Source organism: Mchenga conophoros, linkage group LG3 (genome assembly GCF_057382185.1).
Source record: "Mchenga conophoros isolate Kocher_MC1m ecotype Shallow Benthic linkage group LG3, M_conophoros_male_GT1.1, whole genome shotgun sequence".
Classification (NCBI taxonomy): Eukaryota; Metazoa; Chordata; class Actinopteri; order Cichliformes; family Cichlidae; genus Mchenga; species Mchenga conophoros.
This window is the reverse complement of record NC_140528.1, coordinates 10,081,691-10,107,599: the sequence shown is the minus strand read 5'-3', so window position 1 is coordinate 10,107,599 and position 25,909 is coordinate 10,081,691. Positions and strand designations below refer to the sequence as shown.

Sequence of the window (25,909 nt, the reverse complement as noted above, 5' to 3'; positions counted from 1 at the left end):
AAATGTTTTATTCTGTTTCTTTAAGTTCCCCAGGAAGAATGATAAATGTTTTTTATAAAATATTTGTTAATACTTTTAGCTATTTTATATCCATAAATGTAAGTTTATTAATAAAACACCATATTTCTGCCGTTTTATAAGGATATGAATTGTACATACAATCAATTTCAGACTCAACCAACAAAAAGCCTCTCAGAACAACATTTATATGTTGAATTTTTTCGCCTACTCATATCATCATTTTTTTACTCCTGGTTCTGTATGTTCATGTTCTGTTCTTTTGTAAACTTCATCTGTTTGTATGTTGTATACTCATTGTGTTTCAATAAAGTTCGATTTAAAAAAAGGTACGTTCTAAACGAAGCTTCAGACGTCACTGATCACGTGACTCTGGCCAAACGAATCAAGCCTCGACACGGTGCTTCTGAAGCAGCGCGTTGATCTTTCTGACACACGCACCGGAGCGTCAGCTTCAAGCGGACCATCACTACGTCTCACATCTAAAGGTGTCAAGGTAACTTTGAACTGAGTTCAGTCAATCTGGAGTTTTTCCAAGTTTTCTGTTGCTCTCTGTGAGAGAAGAGCGTTAAAGGCGGGGCTCTCCAGAGTCCAGCAAAACAGGAAACCACAGCTGGGTGTGTGTAAGTGTGCAAACCAATAGAATGCATCGTGGTGGGGGGCATCACGGGCAAGAAAAAAATAAAATAATCGGTCGTACCCATGCTTCCCCGACGTCATGCCAGCGCATATTGGGAAATTCGTAGGCACCGATCGGTTTTCTATCAGCCATTTGCTGGGAGTAAGGGCGCCCTCCGTTTGCGAGGTGCGCCTGCTGCTGGCGGCACAGGGAGGAGAGGGCGGGGCGGCGGGGAGTCTCTGGCTGGCTGGAGCGGCATCTAATAACCAACTCGCAAAACAAAATAAAAACAACAAACAGATATTATGATACAGACTTATAATCTGCACCGATGTTTTTTCTGAATTCTATAAAGTGAGCGCGAGAGCCCTCGGTGCGCCTGCGCGCTGCTGAAGTCAAAGTAAACTTTATTGTCATCTCCGCTACAGACAGTCCAGCATATAGAGAGACGAGACGACAAGGCTGCAGTTACAGCGGTGCAAGTAAACAAACAATAAATATAAGAAGAGTAAGAAAATAAATCTACACTTTAGGACTCGGGGTAAAGGATCAATAACAATTTAAATTTATAATTTACAGTTTGATGATTTAAAGTCTCACACAACCCGTCAAAAGGGGCGGGGCCGGCTGCTTCCAAGTAGAGCACATTTCATTTATAATGATGTAAATCCAAGCCCATCATGGATTCATGATCTGAATCCTGGGTTGTGTGAAATCCCAGAAATCAACCTTAGACAAAGTGAATCTGTGAACTAAGGTGTAGGTCTGTTAGGCAGGGCTGTGCAGAGAGGTTTAAAGGGGCGGGTGCTCAAAGTTAAAAAGGGGCACATTGAACCAGGCTGAATAACAACAACACACTTTCATCAAGAATCTAATATGGGCAACAAGGCAAAGCAAACGTAGCCGATGCTTTACCTGATGGGTACAATGTTGCTGTTGAGGGGTTGCTGTGGATAGTGCTGGAGGGCAGGCAGGGCTGGACTGGGACAAAAAATCGGCCTTTGACTGGAGACCGGCCCACCAAAAATGTGACGTCATTCATGGATAAAACCGCAAAGGATTCTGGGAACTTTTGGCAAGCGGTACTAGCGCATGCAGGCTTTCAATTGAACTCAGTTACACAGCGATAAAAAGAAACACAAAAAATGGCAAGAAGCTGCTGTATTATTAACTGCAATAGCCGGTGTTGTGCCAAAAAGTGATTGTCTGCCAAAAACTGATTTCCGGTATTTGCAAAGAAACTGATTGCTCGTATTTAAATTGCTATAAGTAACTTGTTGGGCTATAATATGTGAAACATATGTCAAATGCATCCCTCATGGATGACATAAAGTCATACTGAGCTACAAACAACATTAGTGTAACAAGGTAGAAGCCGCAATCAGTCTGTGGCAGTGACTTTTATATAACCTTTATTTATGCCGTAAAAAAAATCTAATTAACATTAAAAATGTATTTTGTAAGAAGTAGTTGGACAGCAGAAATGGCTCAAATATTACAATTATTTTTCAACTACTAATTAATTACCGTTGAGCTCAAAGGTTATATTAATACACGGTTAACGAATGTGTATTTATGACGACGATTTGTGAGACGAACAAAGGTAAACTTACCTTTGTTCGTACGATGGTCTTTCGGTGCATTTCAAGGTCCTGTACCCATCCGTCGGTAAACTGTACCTGGGCTTGTTGCAGTGAGCTGAAGTTACTAAACTTCATGAGTGTATGCACTCACTCCAAGAAGCGTATAATTATAAATCTGAGCGTGGTGAAAGTTGGGCAGCACGCTGACGTCTTTTGTCCCTCTGTGTGCTCGTAAGGGTCTGACCCTTTCACTCCTTTGATTTTTCCTCGTATCTTTTCTTTGTCTTTTCGTCGAGTCTGTCTTTGTACGGACCGGCATTGTTCTCCGTCGTTTTGTACATACCTTTTTTGTGCGGCAAAGAAAAAACAAGAAGGTATTGGAACCGGAGAATGAACGTTTTGTAGTGCTGCAATTGCAAATGCTTGTATTTGATGCGGTACTTGGATTGTTTTGCCAGGAGTTCCCGGCATGCAATGCGCAAAGTCACGTGGTCTGTCAATCGCTATAGGAAAAACCATAAAGCCTTTGCATGAAAACAACTGCTTTGATGTACACTGCCTTGTTGGTATATATGTATCAATCTAATAAAGTTAAACCTACACCATTCTCCCTATTCGGGATTTTAAACAGTACATAGCGGAAACAAAAAGACTGCTTGGTAGAGTTAACCTCCTGAACTATCTACAACACATGGTAGAAACCTGAAATTAAGACCAAGAACACTAGAGGTGAGACATGATCATTAATTAATATTAAAATTAATAAATGACAGATTTAGGGATATTTTCATAAAGTATTTATTTACCAAAACAATAGAAAACAGCATGGTAGCACAATATATTTTGTTAACACAGCAACCTTTAAATATGAAAGGAGACAGAGAAAGAAAGGTGAGAAAGAAGAATAAGAATAACACTTAATTGAGTTTTTGATGGCATTTTACACACAGTACTAATACAGTATCTAGAAAATATGGGAAAATACTGGCATCATATACAGTACTTACTTCTGAAGAAATTATATGCGACCCTGAAAAACAGGACACAAGTGAAAGGACAAAGAACTGTGAATGGCAATTGATGGACTTGCTCAGATGATCACAGTACTGGCATCTTTATTCCAGAAAGGAATTAGAGAAATCATATACACTAGTACTTACGTTGATGAACTTAAAAAGTTGAACGGTCTCGAACCTCTTAAACAAACAATGTATGATCAGACCCTGACAAACAGGACAGAAAGGAATAAAGATTAGATGAATATTAAAATCTATAAAGGACAGATTATGATTGAATTGTATCACCAAAGACTATTCACTCATCAATAAAAGGTCACCTACAACACTTCCACAGCAGCAACACTGAACATATCTTAAGACATGGAAACCTTTATGAAGTGAAAGGACAGACAGTGAAGGTTGAGAAAGAATTGTACTTAATAGATTTTTACAGACGATGACAGTACTGGTATGCTTACTCTAGAAAAATGGTTGAATCATATTCCATATAGTACTTACTTAAAATGAACACACTTCAGTCCTCCTAAAATGACTGACAGCATCTGAAATGAAACAATGACAGATTAAGACTGTAAGAATATATGTTTATAAATGCCTAATACTCCAATCTCATATTTATTCTATCTATTAAGATGGACAAATTCTAAGCATTTACCAATCACTTGACTTGTTTGAAGTGAAGGTAGATACTAAATGTATTCGTTTAGGCAATAACAATAAAGCTGAATTTAATATTAACAATAGATAATTAGGAATGTTTTGCTCATTTTTATTTCACCTCACCAGGTTACAAAAGGAGCTTTCTCAGCAGGTCACTCTTCTCAGCTACCCTGTCAATGACCATGTCAGAGTCCAATGACATGAGAATGTCCTTTTCAGTGGCCATCAGCATAAACATCTCCAGCTTGTTTGCAGACAGGCTGCTTCGGAGTCTGCTTTTAATGAAGTTGAGTGTAGAGAACGTTCTTTCACAGGCAACCTGAGTGAGGGAGAGGGTCAGCAGGTACTTGTATGCCAGCCCAAGGAGACGATAGGCATCAGACAGCATGTTGAACCGCCTGAGTATTTGATAGCAGCACAGTGGGCAATTTTTGCAAGAACCACAGCTTTCGGTCACAATTTCACTTTCTTCGTCCCATTCTTCAGATCTGTCCTTTGCTGTTCTGGTCGTGTACTCATCTACATGTGATGTCTTAAGCCTTTCCCACTGTTCAGCAAAACGTTTCAGTTCTGACTGAAGGTTATTAACTGTAGCCCTGCTGTCAAATTTAAGTAGACAGGCGCTGAGGTTCTGAAATGCATTACTTGGAAGAGAAACTGTTCTGACCTGGCTAAACTTCCTGGGGTCCAACCATGCCAAATCGGCAAGAAGAGGGCCATGTATGACAAATCGTCTGTGGATTGCTTCAATAACTGTGTCCAGGATGATGTTGTGCACTTTCACCTCATATGATTTCTCAGCATTGATTTGCAACTCATCTTCAGGCATCTCTCCGGCCATGCCTTTTCTCTTTTTGGCTCTCTTTTTAGGTAGTTCAGCCTCCACTTCCATGTCTGTGTTGTTCTCCCTCTCCTCTAGTTTTTGATTTGTCTGTTTCACAAATGTGTCTGCAGCTGTCTTCACAGTTGGAAAGTCCCTGGCAATACTTTTGAGGCCATCTTGTGTGGCAGTCACCATATGATGGGCAGAGAGAATGTCCATCCCCTTTGACTGGAGGTACTTTGAAAGAGGAGTTGTTGCTCAAACACTCTAAGAAATATCTGTGCTGTTAACACAGTTTCATGCTTCAAGAGACACTCTTTAAAGCCTCGTGCTTTGGCACGAACAGCTGGCTTTTCTTTTTCCCTCTTTTCAATGGCTTCCATCGTCAGCACTACATCAACGAAGAGGCCATCATCTGGTTTTCCAAAATGTCCAAAGATTTTCTGGAGGGCATCATGCTTGGCCCACCACCGTGTCTCACCTATTGGACTGAGGCATCTGTGTCTTGTGTTTTCGGTTTGTTTCTCCCACAGATTAAGCCTGTGATAGGACTCCTTGATGAACACAGCTATGTCATTAAGTAAATTAAAGAGTGATCCACTTTCAATGACACTTTGTGTTGTGTCAGCAATCACAAGATTAAGTATGTGTGCATAGCACCACACATGCACATGAGTTGGAGACTGGGCAGTCATAAGTGCTGAAAAGCCTTTGTACTGGCCCTGCATATTTGAAGCACCATCTGTTGCATTCCCAGTGCACATGGCCTTGTCTAGATTCAGATGCTCTAAAACTCCGGAAAGCAAGTTTACAAAGTACTGCCCCGTGGATGCTTCGCACCTCACTATGGAGACAAGCCTCTCCTGCACAGACTCAGTAACATACCTGATGATTACTGAACACTGATCATAACCTGTGATGTCTTGGGTTGTGTCTAGCTGAACAGAAAACATCCCAGCTTTCTGGACATCACTGGCGATGCTCTCTTGAAGGAGATGGCCAAGTGCATCAATCACTGAGTTGACAGTTGTTTTGGAGAGTAGGGTGATGAGAGATCCTCTACCTCTTGATCCACTGGTCTGATGCAACTTCTTGCTTTTTTCAATGCAGTCATTCAAATGTTCTCCAAGGCACATATCATACTTGCCTAATAACACAATCAGTTCCAGAAAGTTACCATGATCGATGGTGTTATCACCTAAAGTGTATGCAGCCTCATTCTCCACATGCCTATAGCTGAGTCCCCTCTTCCCAAGTACTTTGATCACATCCACTATACGCTCTAAAACTTGCCGTCTCTTTTTCACTTGTGCTCTGTGAGCTGACAACTGACTGCCAGCAAACAAGCTCCTGATGTTGCCTTTTGAGCACCTTAAGAAAAAAGCTTCAGCACAGGTCTGGTGTGTAGTGCTCTTTTCATGCTCCTCTGTGCGCAGATGTATATGTCGCCAGTCACTCATGCCTGTTATAAATGTGCTGGTGTCAGTCAGCCTTGCAAATGCCAGACACACAAAGCAGAACAATAAATGGCGTTCTTTGCAATAAGTAAGCCACTTCCTGTTGGTGCCATCTTTACAGCTGAACACCCTCATCACAACTGCACTGCTACTGTTCTGCTGTGGGTGGTAATCTAAGAAGGCCTGTAATATGGCAGGTTCAGGGCGAGCAAAGTCATCGATGCCCTGGCTCTCTCTCTCTTGCTCTTCCATCTCTCTCTCTTGCTCTTCCATCTCTCTCTCTTGCTCTTCCATCTCTCTCTCTTGCTCCATCTCTCTCTCTTGCTCCATCTCTCTCTCTTGCTCTTCCATCTCTCTCTCTTGCACTTCCATCTCTCTCTCTTGCTCTTCCATCTCTCTCTCTTGCTCTTCCATCTCTCTCTCCTGCTCTTCCATCTCTCTCTCCTGCTCTTCCATCTCTCTCTCTTGCTCCATCTCTCTCTCTTGCTCTTCCATCTCTCTCTCTTGCTCTTCCATCTCTCTCTCTTGCTCCATCTCTCTCTCTTGCTCTTCCATCTCTCTCTCTTGCACTTCCATCTCTCTCTCTTGCTCTTCCATCTCTCTCTCTTGCTCTTCCATCTCTCTCTCCTGCTCTTCCATCTCTCTCTCCTGCTCTTCCATCTCTCTCTCTTGCTCTTCCATCTCTCTCTCTCTTGCTCTTCCATCTCTCTCTCTCTTGCTCTTCCATCTCTCTCTCTCTTGCTCCATCTCTCTCTCTTGCTCCATCTCTCTCTCTTGCTCTTCCATCTCTCTCTCTTGCTCTTCCATCTCTCTCTCTTGCACTTCCATCTCTCTCTCTTGCTCTTCCATCTCTCTCTCTTGCTCTTCCATCTCTCTCTCCTGCTCTTCCATCTCTCTCTCCTGCTCTTCCATCTCTCTCTCTTGCTCCATCTCTCTCTCTTGCTCTTCCATCTCTCTCTCTTGCTCCATCTCTCTCTCTTGCTCTTCCATCTCTTTCTCTTGCTCTTCCATCTCTCTCTCCTGCTCTTCCATCTCTCTCTCTTGCTCCATCTCTCTCTCTTGCTCTTCCATCTCTCTCTCTTGCTCTTCCATCTCTCTCTCTTGCTCTTCCATCTCTCTCTCTTGCTCTTCCATCTCTCTCTCCTGCTCTTCCATCTCTCTCTCTTGCTCCATCTCTCTCTCTTGCACTTCCATCTCTCTCTCTTGCTCTTCCATCTCTCTCTCTTGCTCTTCCATCTCTCTCTCTTGCTCTTCCATCTCTCTCTCTTGCTCTTCCATCTCTCTCTCTTGCTCCATCTCTCTCTCTTGCTCTTCCATCTCTCTCTCTTGCACTTCCATCTCTCTCTCTTGCTCTTCCATCTCTCTCTCTTGCTCTTCCATCTCTCTCTCCTGCTCTTCCATCTCTCTCTCTTGCTCCATCTCTCTCTCTTGCTCTTCCATCTCTCTCTCTTGCTCTTCCATCTCTCTCTCTTGCTCTTCCATCTCTCTCTCTTGCTCTTCCATCTCTCTCTCTTGCACTTCCATCTCTCTCTCTTGCACTTCCATCTCTCTCTCTTGCACTTCCATCTCTCTCTCCTGCTCTTCCATCTCTCTCTCTTGCTCTTCCATCTCTCTCTCTTGCTCTTCCATCTCTCTCTCTTGCTCTTCCATCTCACTCTCTTGCTCCATCTCTCTCTCTTGCTCTTCCATCTCTCTCTCCTGCTCTTCTGTCTCCTCTGTCACAGACTTCTCCACTTTTGATGATAAATCAGCTGGTGCAACATGTAAGGATTGGCACAATTTGTTAAGATTTTGAGAAATTTGAGAAACTAACCTTAAGCATAAAATAAAATTTACTATCAGTAACTTCATAGCACCCGCCCAGCAGTATATAAACTCCGTCATGCTAGTTACGCTGTACGAGTTATTAACCTGTGCAGTTAATAAAAGGACAGGTAATGTTTGTCACGCTGTTGCACACACAGCACGCTCGTTTGTTTCAGTTTGTCAGTAGCAACAAGACAGCTTACCAACGTGTACGTAATAAGCTAATACTCCTGGGTGCTACACACTACAGTGCACGCTGTGCACCTACTTACTGGTTGTGTGGCATCAGTCTGTGTCTCTGAGTTAACTTGTGTTTCTCCTACAGCTCCGGACCGCAACAAATGCGCGTGCTCTTTGTGAGCTCGTTCCCGGCTCGTAACCACCGCGTTCTGCTGTCAAGGGTGATCATTGGTTAAATGTGATCATGTGACTGATGCAAGCCAGATCCTTTTATTTAGCAAAACTGTGATTAATAGTTAAATATTATTGTTGAGGGGCACAGACAGGACTCCGCACCCACACACACATTAAAAAAATAATAATAATATTTTAAAAAAAAAAGTTGCCTCAACAAAAGGGCACCTTGGGCACCCATCAGGAAAGGGGCGGGTGCTCAAGCCCCTCTAACCCCCCCCCCCCCCCTGCACGTGCCTGCTGTTAGGTTAATTGTGCTGATCCTCGGGTTGGGGGATTTGCGTTTGTACTGGAGCGCAAAATTCAATCCAATGGAAGATGGACAACAAAAGTTCAAAGCCATCAGGTGCTCAGGTTAGAAAAAAGAGAAAAGATGCAGGTAAGCAGACGTGTGATTGGATAATGGCAGCTCATCCTGAACCAATCAGACTAAACGCCAAACAATACATTATGTTACAGATTTTAATATTAATTAGTCATTGTTACTTGTTGATTTGTCCTTTTCTCATTGTGTGACGAATTATGACGACTGTTTGGTAGCTGTTATTGTCTCTCTCTCTTCATGTGTGTTTCTCTGGTGAAACAATAGTTTTGTGTTAATGTTAGGGCTGCACGATTTTGCATAAAATGAGAATCACGATTTTTTGGCTTAGAATTGAGATCATGATTCTCTCATAACAATAAATAAACATAAAACAACAAATGTCTCACGTTTTGTTGTTGCAGCAAAATGTTGTCCTGCTTGAAATTCCGTCTCCACCGTTGCTCGACGCTGCGTGTACAGAGCAGGTAGTGCAACAATAGAAAAATAGTTGCGGGACGGCACTGTGTAGCGTTTGTCTAGGGTGTTGATCGTTTTCCTAAATCCCTCGTTTTGCACAGTGTTGATGGAGCCATATCTTTGGTCAGGTGATAAGTGATAGCCTCCGTAATGTCTTTGTGCCTGCGGGAGTTCGACGCGTATAGGGAAGCGCTGTATAAGGTTCCGTTATTGATGTTTGGGTGGTTGACCGGGACGGATTTTCTCCTGTCACTTTCTCGTCATCCCTGACGTGCTCTCCGTGGTTTTTTCCCTGCTAATTTTAGCATCACACGGCACAGCTTCTGTATCACGTGGTATAAGGCTCCGCCCTTATCATTTGTTGAGCAGGAAGAGTGAGCGCTTGTTTTCATGTAGAGTACGTCCCGGATCAAAATGCGGTACATTTGATCTCTGTTGTTTTTGCCTGATGATTGGTTTGAGTCTTGACAATCCACATTGCTGGCGTTGCATCTTTCAATGCCAGCAATGGCAGGTATCAGTGCTCAAACCTTTTGTGTTTGTTTCCAACAAGTTGCCCACCTCGGGAAACAAAAATGTGTTCTTTTACTTGTCAGATGAACATATGAGCCACTTTGACTCTTCAGTGCAGTGTGGAGCCTAACAAAGATCTGTTTTGTGTCCCAGCTGATCAGCAGGAGGAGGAGAGTCTGACGGAGCAGCAGAGGAACATTTTCAGCTACTTGGACTCAGCTCAGCCACTACAGAGGAAACAATGAGCTCAACACAGAAGGTGACAGACAGAGCAGGACCATATGACCAAAGATATTTATCACCATATACATTTGAACATTTGCCATAACGATGTAGCTGACGATAGAATTGACACCAGACAAAATACTTTACAGCTGCACAACTTTATTAAAAAGCCATCAATGTATTTTCACTGAAACAAGCAGCTGTTGTTTATGTGCATTAAAGTTATATAAAAATGTAACAGTGCAAATGCAAATTCCTCGCTGACAGTTTAACCAAAAGGCGTTTCCAGTGGAAACTGGCCGACACATCCTGAGCATAACCATGTATAATATCCACTAAACTTCAGAAGAGGTTATACAGTCGTGGCCAAAAGGTTTGAGAATTGCATAAATATTGGAACCTGGAGAAGTTGCTGCTTAAGTTTTTATAATAGCATTTTGCCTGCACTCCAGAATGTTATGAGGAGTGATCAGATGAACTGCATCGTCCTTCTTTGCCATGAAAACGAACTTAATCCCCAAAAAGCCTTACCACTGCATTTCATTGCTGTCATCAAAGGACCTGCTGAGACCATTTCAGTGATCGTCTTCTTAACTCAGGTGAGAATGTTGGCGAGCACGAGGCTGGAGATCATCATGGCTGTATCCCGATTCAGGTTCTGCAGCTTTAAAGTCCTCAAGGGCCGCGTACTCAAAGACCGCTAAGGCCGAAGTGCGAGGCTCGTAGGCTCGTGAAATGGGACGTCTAGCCTCCGTCGCGCTGCCCAGGTTGCCTAGCAACCATGATACTAACAGCTGGAAACGTTTCATACAGCTTTGTTTGACAGAAATGAAGGAGAACATATTTAGTTCATTTGTTTCTACATGAGCTCTGTGTGATTTGATGAGTATCTGAGGCTGAGACCACAGGACTGTGAAACATGATTGTTGGGCTTCATTTCTGTGCTGAACAGTCGTTTAAGATTAGCTGTAAATAACAATTAGCTGATGTTGTTCATGAGACTAAAGTCACCTCACTGTGGTAATATAAATATAATATGGCCAATATTATAGTTATTATATTGTTGGCATTACTAAATTTGGCTCAGTGCTTACATATATGTGTAAAAAGCAAATGTAGGAGCTGTGATAACTGTGTCTGATAGAATGAAGAGTAGACTGATATATGAAATATTCCTTTATTGGGTGAGAAAATCAGACCATGTCATAACTGCTGTAAGTCACACAGAATAGATATCAGAGCCTTAAACAGGCTGACTTCTGCTAAATGGGTCAAACTGGGCAGAAAGTCTACAAACACATAACATCCTTATAGAATATGATGTAACACTATAGATCAACTTAGCTCAGAATATATAAAGCATATAAACAGTTACAGCAATATGATGCAACAAACACAGCAGCTACTGATCCAAAATACTCAAAGCTTCATAGAACTGAAACCAACATTTATTTTAGCTCCATTCTGCTGCTGATACAGACTTTAGGTTTCTGAACATTAAACTTGTTGCTGCCTTTCATAGTGTGTAACTTGAAGGCCCTGAGTACTTTCTCCCACACTGGAAACACTGGGATGATCACATTATTTGAACATTACCTAATAAGACTGATTCAGGACAGACAGTTATGTTAAACTTTCCTAGCAGTCCTTCACAAACAGGGAACAGTCTGTCTATTCTCTCCATCTGTCAGCTGCTGCTGGCTCTTCCTCCTCCTCTTCCTCACACACTGCTGAGTTTGTCCTGGTGGATCATCAGGGGTGCAAAGCCTCACAGATGATGTGCAGCAGTGGCTCCCTCAGTCTGTCCTCACTCTGGACACTTGCAGTCGTCACACATGGAAATCAAATGTGTGATAAGCTGCAGGATTCAAACACAAGTGTAACTTATAAACACATGTTCATACTTTTATTCCACAATCAGAGAGAAAGAAACAGAGAGAGAGTGCAGGACAGACAGACAGGTGACAGTCTCAGGTGTACACACTGCTACACAACAGCACCAGAGAAGCAGGATTTAGTGTTTGTGTTATTACGAGTGTAAACAAGAAGAGTTCCAGATGGTGCAGTGGACACATGTGTGACTGCTGTGATTAAAGCATCTTTCTTTCAGCTTAACGAGTGAACCGTCAGCTCGTTCAAACACACGTTAAAGTGCGTTTGGCTCGACACCACCGAACAGAGGCAGCAATATAACACAGCTCACATTAACAGTGCAGTGGATCCTGCTTGTGCCGTGATGTTCAGGACTGCAAACCGAGCAGCATCACTGACTTTCAGCTTGTTGTGTTTGTGGATATATGACTGACTTTAATTATCCACAAAATCATCACATTCTCTGTTAGATTAAGGTCGACTATTGAACGGCGTATATTTTAAAGGCTTTAAAACCAAGTTAACGCTGAAAGTACAAACATCACTAATGTCACATAACTCTGCCGACAAGGCATAGCTATGGCTATGAAATGCTCTTTGTGTATCACTTCTTCATTATGAAAGATGTCATTAATGCACTAGTAATGTCTCATCTGGAGTATTGTTCAATCATTTGGTCAGCAGCTAATAAGACAGATCTTAACAGACTTCAGTTAGTCCAGAATAAGGCGTCCAGATTAGTGTGAAGATGTTCATACTATACTAATATTGATAAAATGCATAATAACCTTTCTTGGCTTCCTGTACAGGCTAAAATATTCTATGGCTTACTTGTAGTTCTAAAGAAAGCAATTCTGTTAAACACACCACATTTATTCTGCTCAGCTGCAGTATCCAGATGAAATACATCATCATATTACACAGTTTTCAACAAGCTGCAATTTAGTAAATGCTCGAGTTAAAAGTAACGTTTTGTAAAACTGTTACATTTAGAGCAACTTTTAAGTGGAATAAGTTGCCTTAAAAAATTAGAGAATTATTCAAAACTTCAATGAACACTTAAAAGCCGATTTACAGAGCTTTTAGTTGTTGTAAATATTGTAAGACATGATTTGTTTTTGAAATTTGTGTAATGTGCCTCAATGTTATTGATATTATTATTATTATTATTGATTGCTTATATTTGAACAATTGTGAAACCTCACTGTGGATGTAAGAGTGAAATTATGTGGATATCTTGAATCCACTTTATTGTGTAATATTTTATGTGAGTATTTGACGGAAGACGAGCAACATCTGTTGTGGAAGCTAACGGGGTTCCTTTAGAATAAACAAACATAGGATTTATTATCACTGAATAATTCTGTATAAATCTATACAAATTATAGAAATATGTAATAGGAAACAACAAAATAATCTAAATTATAAAATAATGTGTGTGTGTGTGTGTGTGTGTGTGTGTGTGTACAATCAGGAGGGATGGGCATGATTTTAGTGTTTGAACAGTCATGAATTATCTTTAACAGCAGGTTGGATGTAATGTGTTAGAACTACCAGCAGGTGGGGATAAGAGACCTTTAAGGTGTTTGGTGCCACGCTCCACCTTCAGGTTTAAAACTAGTGTTAATGGAGTTTGAAGGTTGAGTTTGTTCCACGACTGCATTTCACTCACTGCCTCTGTTTGTATCTCTGTCACTGCAGGACCAACATGGAGCCAGAAGTCAGCGCTCTCAGGAGGCCGACAAACCTCACAGAAGAAAGGGAGAGAAAAAACACACCTGTGACGAGTGTGGGAAGGGTTTTACTGTGAGGGCTTCACTAAAACAGCATCAGGTCATCCACACTGGAGAGAGACCGTTCAGCTGTGACTTGTGTGGAAAGTCTTTTTCCAGGAAGGGTTACCTAAAAAAACACCAACTCATCCACAGTGGAGTTAAAGCGTACAGCTGTGATCAGTGTGGCAGAGCTTTTACTCAAAGTAGCCACTTACAGAAGCATCTAGTTACCCACTCTGGAATTAAGGCATACAGCTGTGACGAGTGTGGGATGGAGTTTACTCTGAAGGCTTCACTAAAACAGCATCAGGTCATCCACACTGGAGAGAGACCGTTCAGCTGTGACATGTGTGGAAAGTCTTTTTCCAGGAAGGATTCCCTAAAACAACACCAACTCATCCACAGTGGAGTTAAAGCGTACAGCTGTGATCAGTGTGGCAGAGCTTTTACTCGCAGTAGCCACTTACAGAGTCATCTAGTTACCCACTCTGGAATTAAGCCATACAGCTGTGATCAGTGTGGCAGAGCTTTTACTCACAGTAGCAGCTTACAGAAGCATCTAGTTACCCACTCTGGAATTAAGGCATACAGCTGTGACGAGTGTGGGAAGGGTTTTACTGAGAAGGCTTCACTAAAACAGCATCAGGTCATCCACACTGGAGAGAGACCGTTCAGCTGTGACTTGTGTGGAAAGTCTTTTTCCTTCAAGCGTTCCCTAAAAGAACACCAACTCATCCACAGTGGAGTTAAAGCGTACAGCTGTGATCAGTGTGGCAGAGCTTTTACTCACAGTAGCAGCTTACAGAAGCATCTAGTTACCCACTCTGGAATTAAGGCATACAGCTGTGACATCTGTGGAAAAACCTTCAGCCAGAGAGGGAGCCGAAATACACACCTACGCATTCACACTAGACATGATGTGTACTGCTGTGAACAGTGTGGCAAACAGTTTACAACAGACGCACAGTTACAACAACACATATTTACCCACACTGAGGAGAGACCTTATCAATGTGACCTGTGTGAGAAGACTTTTAAATCTCCACATGACCTGAGACGACACCAACAGATCCACACCAGAAAGAGACTCTACAAGTGCAGCTACTGTGAGGTATGTATTTATATTGTTATCTTGTCATTTTAGCCTGACTGTTTGGAACAACTCTGCTCATTAAACTGTGTTAGCATGTTAGCAATTCTACTGCATGGAAAAGCAGCTCAGAGTGATTATTCAGATTTTCCTTTCAGTTATGATTTTAGTATTACTGTAGTATTATGGTGGTAGTATTGTAGTTATTGCAGCCCAGTAAACTGAGTGTGTTAACTGAAACAGTCAAATGTAGTTGGACGTCTGCAGAGATGCTCTTTATTTCAGGCGACGTTCAGGATACAAATGTTGAAGGACTGACTTACACTGTCTTTGTGTCTTTGTTTAGAAGCAGAGCGACACAGATGGATCCAGTTCTCAACCCTGTCATCACTGTGGTGGTGGGAAAGACTTTCATTGTGACCTCTGTGGAAAAACTTTCAGTCGGCAAAAGACCCTAAAAGTACATCAACGTAGACACACTGGAGACAAACTGAAATACTGCAAAGAATGTGGGAGAAGCTTCACCACAACAAATCACTTAAAACAACATGAACTGATTCACAGTGGGGTTAAAAAGCACCTCTGTGATCAGTGTGGGTCATCCTTCACCACTGCATGGAAGCTTAAAACACACAAACGAGTCCACACAGGAGAGAAACCACACAAGTGCAGACACTGTGAGAGAAGCTTCTCACGGTCAGGTAGTCGTAACATTCATGAACGTGCACACATGGAAGGAAACTACAGCTGTGACCAGTGTGACAAGAGCTTCAGGAATCTCAGATCATACTCTGCACACAAACGATCCCACGTTACTAATAAACTGTTTCACTGTTACCAATGTGCCCAAACATTCACCTCATTGTCTGCTCTGTGCAAACATCAGCGCGATCACTCAGGGCTGAAATCACTCCCATCACTGGATCACAGTGAATCTGAAGACACAGAAAGATCCTCTGGTTTCTGTGTCAGACTCAAAAAGCTTGAGATCAGGCTCCACAGAGTTCAGATAGAATCATTTAAACTTGTGTTGAACTGAACTGGTTGCTGGGCTGAACTTCTACATAATACAGATCTACAAGGGATCTTCTTTTCTGTTTTACTGGGTCAGTTTTGTCCTTTTTTCTCTGTCCTGGTTTTGCTTGTCTGTAAATGATTGAAACTCAGTCAAATAGTTCATTGTTCTCCAGCAAAACGTTTTGGAAACTCATGTTTAACCTTTAAAACTCTGACATGTTTTAGCACACAAGGCTTCATCGGGGAGTTCACTCATGATTGGACCATGAGAACAAAGGTTTTTAGTTCTTTCAAAGAGAGTCTTGGAGATGTTTGATGTTTCTGTTTTTCTGAAACCACCTGAAAGAAAAACTATTTTTCTTGCTTTATGTAGTGTGGAAGTTTTTAATGTTTCTTCATCTGTGATGTTCTTGAATGTGTTCACGTGAAGATGGTATAAATAAACTGTTGTCAGAGATTTACAGTTATCAAACAGTTAGGTGAATAAACAACACTGAGACACTTGGAGACGGTTAACGTGCTGCACGGGTGAGGGCTCAGAGAGGACTCACTCCGAGCTGCAGTAGTCGTTTATTATTTATAGCAGGGTGAAACAAGCATAGCAGTTTCCTCTAATTTTGCATATATGTGTGTGTGTGTGTGTGTGTGTGTGTGTCTAAGTTCGTATAAATGTCATAGGGTGAACTTCCTCTTTCTATAAACAGAGCGAGTAGTACATTTTGTTCTTTTCCTATTAAGAGTAAAATATGAACATATACTTTAATGCAACATAAAACTCATAAAAGCGTTTCTTCTTTAACATCCCCTCCTGATGTTAATATTTTTCACTTAATCATACTTTATTATCAGCCAACAATCACTTGCTTATAACATTTTCAATTGTAGCATCATTCAGTATGTGTGTGTGTGTTTCTATACTAAATCTTCTTCATCCGGTTCATCTTCTAGTGGCAGTCCAACATAGGTAATTACTGTGGCCTGTACCATTTTGTCAATCATGGATCTTATGCATGGTAGGATACATGTAGAAAACAAGCACAATAATAGAAGCAGAACTCCTATCAGTACGAGTCCTTTTATCACGAGGGTCTTCCAGCTGCCACTCAGCAGCCAGGTCAGCCAGTCCTCATTGTTCGTGACATAGTCTTGTTGCTGCGCATTACTCAGTTGTCGCAACTTGTCTAGGGCGGTGGTCATGGTCAAGGAGTGCACGTTGTCTGGGATATAGGTGCAACAAGTGGTGTTGAATAAGACACAGAGGCCCCCTCTCTCAGCGAGAATCATGTCCAGGGCGACCCTGTGTTGCATGACCACTATTCTGATCGCGTCGATTTCCTCATTCTGAGCCTTATTTATCTTTGTTGAGCTGTTCAGGAAAAGTCCAAATCGGTAGTCAAGAGTCTCAATTCTTAACGTGTTTCTTCCAGTTCCGACCCATGGGAACAGTGAGTGCAGGACCTTCTGTCCGGTGGTCCACAACTTGAACTCCGCTGGTACATCACTGCCCCAGATTGGGTCATGGGGTTGCATGTCATCAGTGTTCCTCTTGCGTCGTGGTTGGTTCTGATGGAATACTCTGAAGGTGTGGTCTGACACTAAAATTGGGGCGCAGAGTCCGGTACAAGAAAAGCTCACAACTAAGACAAAACTGCTCCTGCAAGGAAAGCTCACTGTTATGCATGCAAGGTGATCAGCTCTAGGTGAGAAGACATTTAAATCTCACACTTGTTCTGCTGCATTTTTGAAGCTCAATTCCAGGAACAGATCGCAGGGTTCATTTTTATATACACTGCAACTGCCATGAGGTCAGGGCCATTTTTGTTGTTGTTTGTTTTTCCTTTTGCTCTGTGCAGCATTTTGGCAGCATTTTTAAATTTCTCTTTGTATTTTTTCTTTCTTTTACTAGTGAAGAGATGTAGCGTGAACAGTTATACAGTCTAAATATCCCATATGGGTCGTGTGAAATGGTGTTTTCAGTTTCATTCAGTTGAAGTAAAGAACGTTGAATATTTCTAAGTGTGCTGTTTTGAACCAACATGTCACAGTATGATCAGTGCTGTAATTTTTGACAGTCACTGTATCAATGTTATTTTTGCATCTCTTGAATAAAGGTTTTGACCTGCAAGTGCTAATTTCTTTAGTTATTGGGGTAAAATGGGTAATGTTAATAGGAAGGTGTTTGCCAATTCAGTAACCTAATTTAATGTTAATGGAAACTATCATTATCTCAAATTGTTTAGTTATAATTGTTGTTTAACTGAATCTTGATTTTTGATCTTGATTTGTTCTTTCCCAACATTTTTCAAAAGAAACAGTCTAATTTCTTTGCTGTGATTGATTCCAGAGAACACGGAAGAACTGACATTATTTAACTGTTGATTTATGTAGATTCAGTGGAGGAGTAATGTCAGTTTAATTCTTTACCTACTGTCAATGCAGTGAAATTAGACATTTTGTTTTGAAAGGTTACTGGTGGATGCCAGCAACCATCTTGGAAGAGAACAATATAATGTGTTATAAGGCCTCCATTTGAAAATTGTGTATTTGATACTAGAATATAATAGCAAAATGTAATTTGAAGATAACATGTAGTATTTAAGTGACCAAGTAGTATTGGGTAAAAGTTATTGAATGGTGTTGGGATAAAGTGAGAAAATTGTGAAGGATTAAAATATTCCAAGAGCTCAAATTACTTCATCAAAACATGTTTAAGTCACATTTTATCAACACAAATTGCACAGGCTTATTGAACATGAATAAATTGTGTTAATTTAACTCAATTGTTTAAGTTGCTGCCAAAGCAAAACATCTGTGTGCAACAAATGTCCACCATTGAATTAAGTAAATCCAACAACATATTTTTTTCAGTGTAGTTTGGACTTTATGATTTCTGTAACTGGAAAATATTATTTTGTTTAAAGACAGAAGTGACCGCATAGTTGCAACATCAAAGGGAAATATTAATTAATTAGCATCAAGTATATTTGTTGCTTAAGCGTTTGCACTATAACTTAAGTAGGATTATAACTTTTAAGGAAGGAAAGATTTCAGATATTTAGTTCACTGCTTCAGTTATTTTATATGAAATTAAAACATTTACGTTGGTCAAATATGATGCTCTAAATCAAATAAAAGTTTGAAAATAAATGATGTATTTTTAAATGCTGCAACAAATGTTCACAAAAAGTAACTATAATTAAAACCAGTTAAACAAAATCAAATGTTTGAATCATGCTTAACCAAATGCCAGGCTGGAGAGCTGAACCTAAAGTATACGTAGAAAGATTTCAACATCTGAGCAGTTTTTAATGTTTTTATCACATATAAATGTCACAGCAGTGGGTCCTGGCCCAATGCTTTGTGTTTTTGGTTTTCTTTGACTCTTGTTTTTCTTGGTTTTTGTTCTTCTTATTTATCAGTGTGGTGGGGCGTGGTCTGCGGTGCCATGCGGACGCACCTGCACGGCATCCGCAATCACGCCCGCCGTGTTAAAACACGGGGACTCAGGGGTTGGTGGTTGTGTGGTGTGACGTCTGAGGTGGCAGCGAGGCTGGACTAGCCAGCCCGCCGACCCCCGGCCTAGTGGGGCTGTCCCGCTCCTCTGCCTCCAACTCCGGCTGCCCTGGAGCAGGGACCTCCGTCTCCTCGCACAGCTGCTCCGCCACCGCCTCCGCCACTCCCGTTTGGAGCGGCTCCCCGCACTGCGCCTCCGCCCCCAGCAGGCACAGCCCCTCGTCCACCTCTTGGTGGAGCGACTCCTCTGCCTCCGGCAGGTATAGACCCTCGCCCGCCTCGTCCTCGGCCTCCGATTGGAGCGGCTCCTCCACCGCTCCCGGCAGGAGCAGCCCTTCACCCGGCTGCTCCTCCTTAGTTTCTGTTCCCGTGTCCCACGTTTCATCGTTTCATGTCGAGTCAGCCCTGTCTCTCTGTTTCCTGTGTCTCCCCAGTCAGCCCCGCCTCCCTCGGGCACTCATGTGTGATACAGAGTAATAAACCTGACTACATTTGCTGCACTCTCTTTATTACCTGTTACTTTAAAATTCATACACTAATTATGTCTGCCCATCTCTCTAATGTGAAGGTCAAAGGTCAACATCCCAGTGACATAAGAATAATCCCAAAGGGGCAAAGGCAGCGGTTAATTTAGCACATTTAGCATTAAGGGTACAGCAAGGATATACTTTTACTTATTGTGGCAGGGGTGTGGTCTCTGGCCTGCTGCAGTGGAGGCTGGTGGCGGGACATTGGACGGCACAGGTGAGGGTGATGGAGCTCATGACTCTCCCCTTTATAGTGACGGAGGAGACTGGCGTGGGGGAAGCGTGTAGTGGAGGAAGCCGAGGAGAGAGCTGGTTTCTGGCTACAAAGACGGCGTCAAACCAGAAAAGATTGCTCGTGGTCAAATAATGTGTCAATCAGCTGTGAATCAAACTGTGTGTGGCTCAGTTCATGTCACAGTGTTGTTTAGTATATCTTCACTTGTCTCACTCTCCTTCTGTTCTGTCCATCAGGACGATCCTCAGCGCTTACACAGATCCTCCATCGATGTTTTGGATCCAATCAGTGATCAGTTCTACGAGGAGGCCTGGATGTTCACCAGCACTCGCTACACCTCCATCTACCAGAAGGTGAGTGTACTCCTTTGTACTCAGATTAACATTTTACTTCTTAAAATACATTTTCATATATGAGCTTTCTATTATTTCATGGGCCATTTAATCAATATTAAAATTACAAGCATATCAACAAAGGTGAAGCTGGTTTTTTCCACTTGCTGTCACACAGTCATGGAGGAATACAATAAATACATAATCAGTCATAGATCCTGAACAATGACATTAAAAGAAAGTCTGTGGCTCTAAAAACTAAACAGTATAAAGACATGCTCCAAGCTGCTGTTTCTCTCCTACTCCTCCAGGTTTTCCACTGTCGGCCATCCAGCGATGCTGGAGGGCTACCTGGCCAATGCTGGCCTACACAAAGAGGTCCCGGCTCGGAGGAGCTGAAGAAGATCCTTGCCTTCCTCGTCAGTTTCCTCTTCAGTTCCTATCCCAACAAAACCTTCTTGCACCTATTAGCTCCAAAGAGGCTATGGTGCCCGTGGAGGTCTGGACCTGAGGCCTGTGCTCATCACGTGGATAGAAAACACTCTGACACCATTCTGGAGGTCTGATGGGACTCTGACCAAAACACAGATGAAATAAAACTTGTGGCTGGAGCTTTTAAAATGACTTTTTCACCTCATAGATTAATGCTCATGATTGCATGTTAGCAAGACAGCATCTCCCCAAGGTGAAACTCTCAGGAGACATTTACTCTTAAACTGTAATCTGGTTGAGACTACTTGAGGAGATCTTAGTAGCGAGTATGTGGATTTAGTCTCTTCACCAACAGCAGACAGACCCATGCCAAGAAAGCAGACATGTTCTCAAAGAAAGCCGAGAGCAGAGATTGGAAAAAGCTAAAAAGAAAAAGCTGCAGCTTCAGACGACTATCTGCCTGTAAGGCTGAAAAAGTCCAGTTACGCTCTATTTTGGAAAAGCTCCCAGTTTTGGTGACCTGGACTTTTATTTCCCCTCTTCTGCTACAGATGTTGACTGTGACCTCAGAGGCCAACTGGACCACACAGCTGCAGCAGGAGTGAGGGAGAGGAGTCTTCATCCAGCTTCAAAGAAAACATCCAGGTAAAGTGACGTGGATCAGCGGATAAAGCCGTCTCCACTTTCAAAGGAGATCCTCTGAGAGAGAGACTCTCTGAGCCATTTTAGCCTCAAATTATAGGACTTTATAGTACAGCAACACTTTTAAAGGACAAAAATAACATAAACTGTGACTGTAACACAAACAAAGTATTGCATGTGTTTTTAAAAGTGTTCCTCCGATGGGCAGGATATCACTATTAGACTGTCCCACCAGCCAACTTCAACAAGAGACCACAGCAGCATTCAGTGATCAGCACAGATGTTCCTCTAACACTCAGCATCTGATCCCTGTTGGTCTGTGTGCTTCTGCTTTTGCTCAGTTAGAAACCCTGCAGCAACCCGACCCAAAACTGTGTCTTCTTGTTGGCCTCAACGTTGAAGTGTCAAACGTCCAACATCTGGAAAGGAAACCACGCCAGTGTACTGTGATGTTTCACCAACATGTGGCAGACGCTGGTCCTGCCTTTCATGCTGACATCAGCAGAGAGCCCCGCCTACCTCAAAGCCTCCCCTGTCATGTATTGATCAGGATGATTATGAAGATGAGCGAGTGCAAATAAGACTGTAAAAGTCCACGAGCAGAATGTTTGGATGCTTTCTAATGATTCATGAATATCATGAGAGTGTTTGTGTGTTTTGTCTTTTCTTTGCTGACGTTTCTTACTAACAAAGACAATTTACGCTCTGTGTGTGTTTTCATCCTTACCAGCCGCACTCTAACTGCAATGAAGGAAACAAACTGTAGAAATGGTCGACTCAGTGACTTCATAAAATATTGAAGTGGTTCAGGTAGAGCCAGTTTTTAAATGACCATGAACACTGAGCGTATTGTATCTGTACAGCATGTTTTTCTATTAGACAGATTTGTAACAGAGGCCTTGCTCTCAGTAAGTTTGAAATCCTTTTCTGATTTCTTTTGTAATCTCTGATCTTTGTGTATCCTGCTCAGTTTGCATGCTGCCTGTAGGAGTTTCTGTCTTTGTATTTGAAGATAATTCATTGAATATACTCAGCTGCTTCCCTTTGGTGCCTCACACATCACTGAAGTTTTTCAGTGTCCAGTTATTTGTTTTTAATAGCTGTTTGAATTCTCTGTATGTTTGACCCTGTAGACTGTTTAATGGACTGCTCGTCTTCCTGTTTGTAACCACTGCCTGTTTAGGACTAAAGATTTGGATTTTTGACTTTAACACAGCCTCTGCGTGTCGTCCCTTTGTGTCCTCGTCCTCTGTGTCACAGATGTTTCCATGATAATAACACAGCTTTCCCACAGTGGCTTGCAGCAGCATTTATTCACAGCACATTTGAGAAAGGTTCAGATTAACTCGATGAGTTTATATTCAGAATGATTCTGACAGTGGGCCACTGTGAATTGTGATCTTTCATCAGGTCAATGTTTAAGTTCAGTATTTCAAAGCAGGAGCTATGAACAGTCATCATGTTGGCATTAGAATTATTATTATTAATCATTATTAATAATGTCGTTACTCATGTATAACTTTGATTAGTATACATGAATTTTATCAATAGTAAAAATAATGAATAATTCATGTATAACTTTTATTGTGTTTTGTATATTAATTATATTTAAATAGAGATGTTGACCCTGTCTCTACAGTAGCATCAGTGTAACAGACATTATTGGTCCAAGCTGTCATAAATGGGGAGCCTGATCCTTTATTATGAAAACATGACGAGTATTTTTCTTGTCAGTTGGGAAGAAGTTGGTCTTTTTTTCCTTCTTTTTGCTCAGTTTGTCTTTTCTTTGATAATTGAAACTCTGATCAAACCTACTCATGTTCACAGCATGTAAAAGCAGCTGACAGTCCGTGGCATTGTTGTTTGTAGAGGTGCAGTGTAGTGGGAGCATAAATCAAAAGAAAACAGTAACATTTATGTAATAAAACATCTGAATGAAAATGAACAGGCCCTTTATGAACTTTAAAGGGATCTGAAAACAACACTTTTTAAAAGAGTATCTTGGGGTGTAGGTGGTCAAAATAGAAAACTGAGCTGAGACTCTAAGTTCAATCCATCCATTGGTTTTTACTTAGGAGGAAGAAATGTCAGGCTGGTGCAGGCTGGTTAGGTGCATGTGGTTATCTTTACCTAAATGAGTTCACTTTGTGGCTGCCAGGTTGGGCAGAAGTACCTGTCCCCTGTTAGGCTTAGCAAGGTTCTCCAGGAGTTTCTCCATGGGTAGAGCTTCTAGCTCCTCCAGCACATCTGTGGCCGTGCAGGCTGCCACTTTCTTGGTTGCTCTTTTTACCCCACTGGTGGATGAGCTGCAATGGTCTCCATTTGTCCCATATGTGTTTACTTCTTCTTCTTCTTTTGCATATTAAACACATTATTCTGTTTCTATGTATTTGCTATGATTTGCTATTTGTTAAGTAACATTGCTTCACTCACTATGCCGGGTTTGTGTGTGGAAGCATTCAGTTGCTGGCAAATCAAACATTCTGCAAATGAAGCTGAATACTCAGTTACATGTTTCTTTACATTTTATTATGTTACAGATTAAGTCATTTGTTCTTACTTTGTTTGTCTTTTCAGTCTTCATGAGGGTCAGGTGTGGGGAAACGCCCGCCCGGCATTTCCTCATTTTAAAGTCCTGCTTGTGACATCAGCAGGTCAAACCAAGTGGAGGGGTTTGTTTGTCCATAGAGATGCTTCCTTTTGTTTGTTTTAAGGTTTAAATGGATTTGTTGAATGTGTTTCTTTTCATCAATACTGCCATTTAGTTGTGTAAATGTGCATGTTAGAAGTGTGAAGAGGTTTTGTGTTTAGAAATGTATAGAAACCAATCATTTACTGACAGCATGTCTGATGGAAATAAGTGCAGATTATGTATGAAGTCTAACTGCACACAGTAACTGTGTTACAATAAGGACTTAACAGCGCCCTCTGCTGGAGTGTTTCAGTACTGCGTTAACTAGAATACACCACCTCCTCCTCACACCACCTGCTACAGCTCTACTCTTCTATGACTACAGTCATCCACAGCACTGATGTGAGGTCACATGGTTCATATGTAAGGAGCACAGCTGACCTCAGGTCAGTTTAATGACTGTGAGCAGCAGCTGTGTTATTGTCACTGTGACAGGGAGACACTCTCAGACACAGCGCTCATGTCAGCTTGTTCTCATGCAGGAGGATCAGGAGCTCCATGTTTGTCTTTCTGTTTGAATCATGATGTGTTTGTGCCATCAGAGTCTGTCATGAGTACTCAGGGTTTCACAGCAGCTCTTCTGGATGCTGACGAGGACTCCAACCTCATGTTTCACCTCTCTGAGCTTCTGATGTCTGTGAACACTCGTGTTTCTTCTCTGGGCTCATCTGGACAAAAACACCTTTCTGTGTTTGGCTGCAGCCTCATTCTGACTGACAGGAAGTGTGTTATCCATGAGCTGCACTTCTGTGAGGAAGTTTCCTGCTGTGTTTCCTGTCTGTGGACAAACACGAGTGTTCCAGCTGAGGACTTGGTTCCTTCCACCTGTCCATACAGGACATCACGCTGTCTGCAGCTCTGTAAATGCAGCTCCAGGTCCTTCCACGTGCTGCTCTGTATTTGTGCAGTTTGTAGTGTGTCCTGGGAAACGTAGCACACATGGTGTTCTTCTGCTGTTTCCTCCTTTCACTGAGTGTGAAACACTGACGCTGTGCTGTTGTTCACAGAGGGGAGCTGATTCTAGCTGCAGCTGGACTCTGTCATCTAACTGAATGTGTTGGTGCTGATCACGGGGCTCTGAGGGGGGAGCAGCAGGAGGACTCTGGATGCTGACGTCAGTGTATCTGTGGAAGCTCCCACAGCGTGTCTGTCATTCAATATTGTGCTGTATATTGTATCTATGCAAAGATGAACAGACTGTGTGTTCACTGGTCTCTGTGCTGCAGCTCTGATGTCATCATCACTCCCTCCTCCACCCTCAGCAGTCCCAGCATGCTGCTGTGGTGCACCCCACCCTCACTCTACACCTGAGCCACAGACCACACCCTCCACCTCAATATACACCACAGTTTTCTCTGCTGTGGAAATGAGATCAGGAGGAAATCATCATTATTATTATTTAATAAACGCTCACATTAATGTGGGCTTATTTGTTTCATATTAGAAACATTAGTTGAGTGTTTTTAGTATAAAATGGTCAAAGTCCCTCTTTTTGCTCCTCCCCTCACCTGTGGATGGGCGCTGCTGTTACCGTGGTGACAGCTTGGATGTGTTTCAGTCCTGCCTGGTTATCACTGCAGGAATCTTTCACATTTATTACAGGTAATAACTCTGATTTTTCTGTGTATTATGAACCAAATGTATCCTGATACACACAGAGATGGATGAGCAGAGGTTTTTTTTGCAATTTATGTAGTTACTATGGACTTAATGCATACATATTATTAAAATTAGGGCTATAACAGTTGTATTGATGTATAGCAACTTGAAATGCTCCCACAAATGGCTCCACAGCATGTAAAAATATAACAAAAGCTCTGGCGGACTTGGTTCTGTGGTCAGTCTTAAAGGGTGAAGTTAAACT

At 42.0% G+C, this 25,909-nt stretch overlaps 1 protein-coding gene and 1 long non-coding RNA gene across 2 annotated transcripts; both read left to right on the top strand.

Annotated features, from left to right (window-relative positions):
• Nucleotides 1-339: 339 nt before the first annotated feature.
• Nucleotides 340-16,900, top strand: LOC146577213 (uncharacterized). Its single transcript, XM_085267633.1, has 6 exons — nt 340-514; nt 9,847-9,952; nt 13,492-13,791; nt 13,876-14,676; nt 15,002-15,351; nt 16,840-16,900. The coding sequence occupies exons 2-6, from the start codon at nt 9,935-9,937 to the stop codon at nt 16,898-16,900; spliced, it is 1,530 nt and encodes a 509-aa protein (XP_085123759.1). The 5' UTR covers nt 340-514; nt 9,847-9,934.
• A 4,341-nt stretch (nt 16,901-21,241) lies between these two features.
• Nucleotides 21,242-22,564, top strand: LOC146577212 (uncharacterized). The gene is made up of 2 exons (XR_014889213.1): nt 21,242-21,356; nt 21,699-22,564. It is a non-coding gene; the product is annotated as an uncharacterized LOC146577212 (long non-coding RNA).
• The last annotated feature ends 3,345 nt before the right edge of the window (nt 22,565-25,909 follow it).

Bases quoted from the DNA above. Each gene is read 5' to 3' on its own strand.
- LOC146577213 (XM_085267633.1), top strand. The intron at 13,792-13,875 runs GTTACCCACTCT...AAACAGCATCAG, and splicing joins GCCACTTACAGAAGCATCTA to GTCATCCACACTGGAGAGAG. The intron at 14,677-15,001 runs GTATGTATTTAT...GTCTTTGTTTAG, and splicing joins ACAAGTGCAGCTACTGTGAG to AAGCAGAGCGACACAGATGG.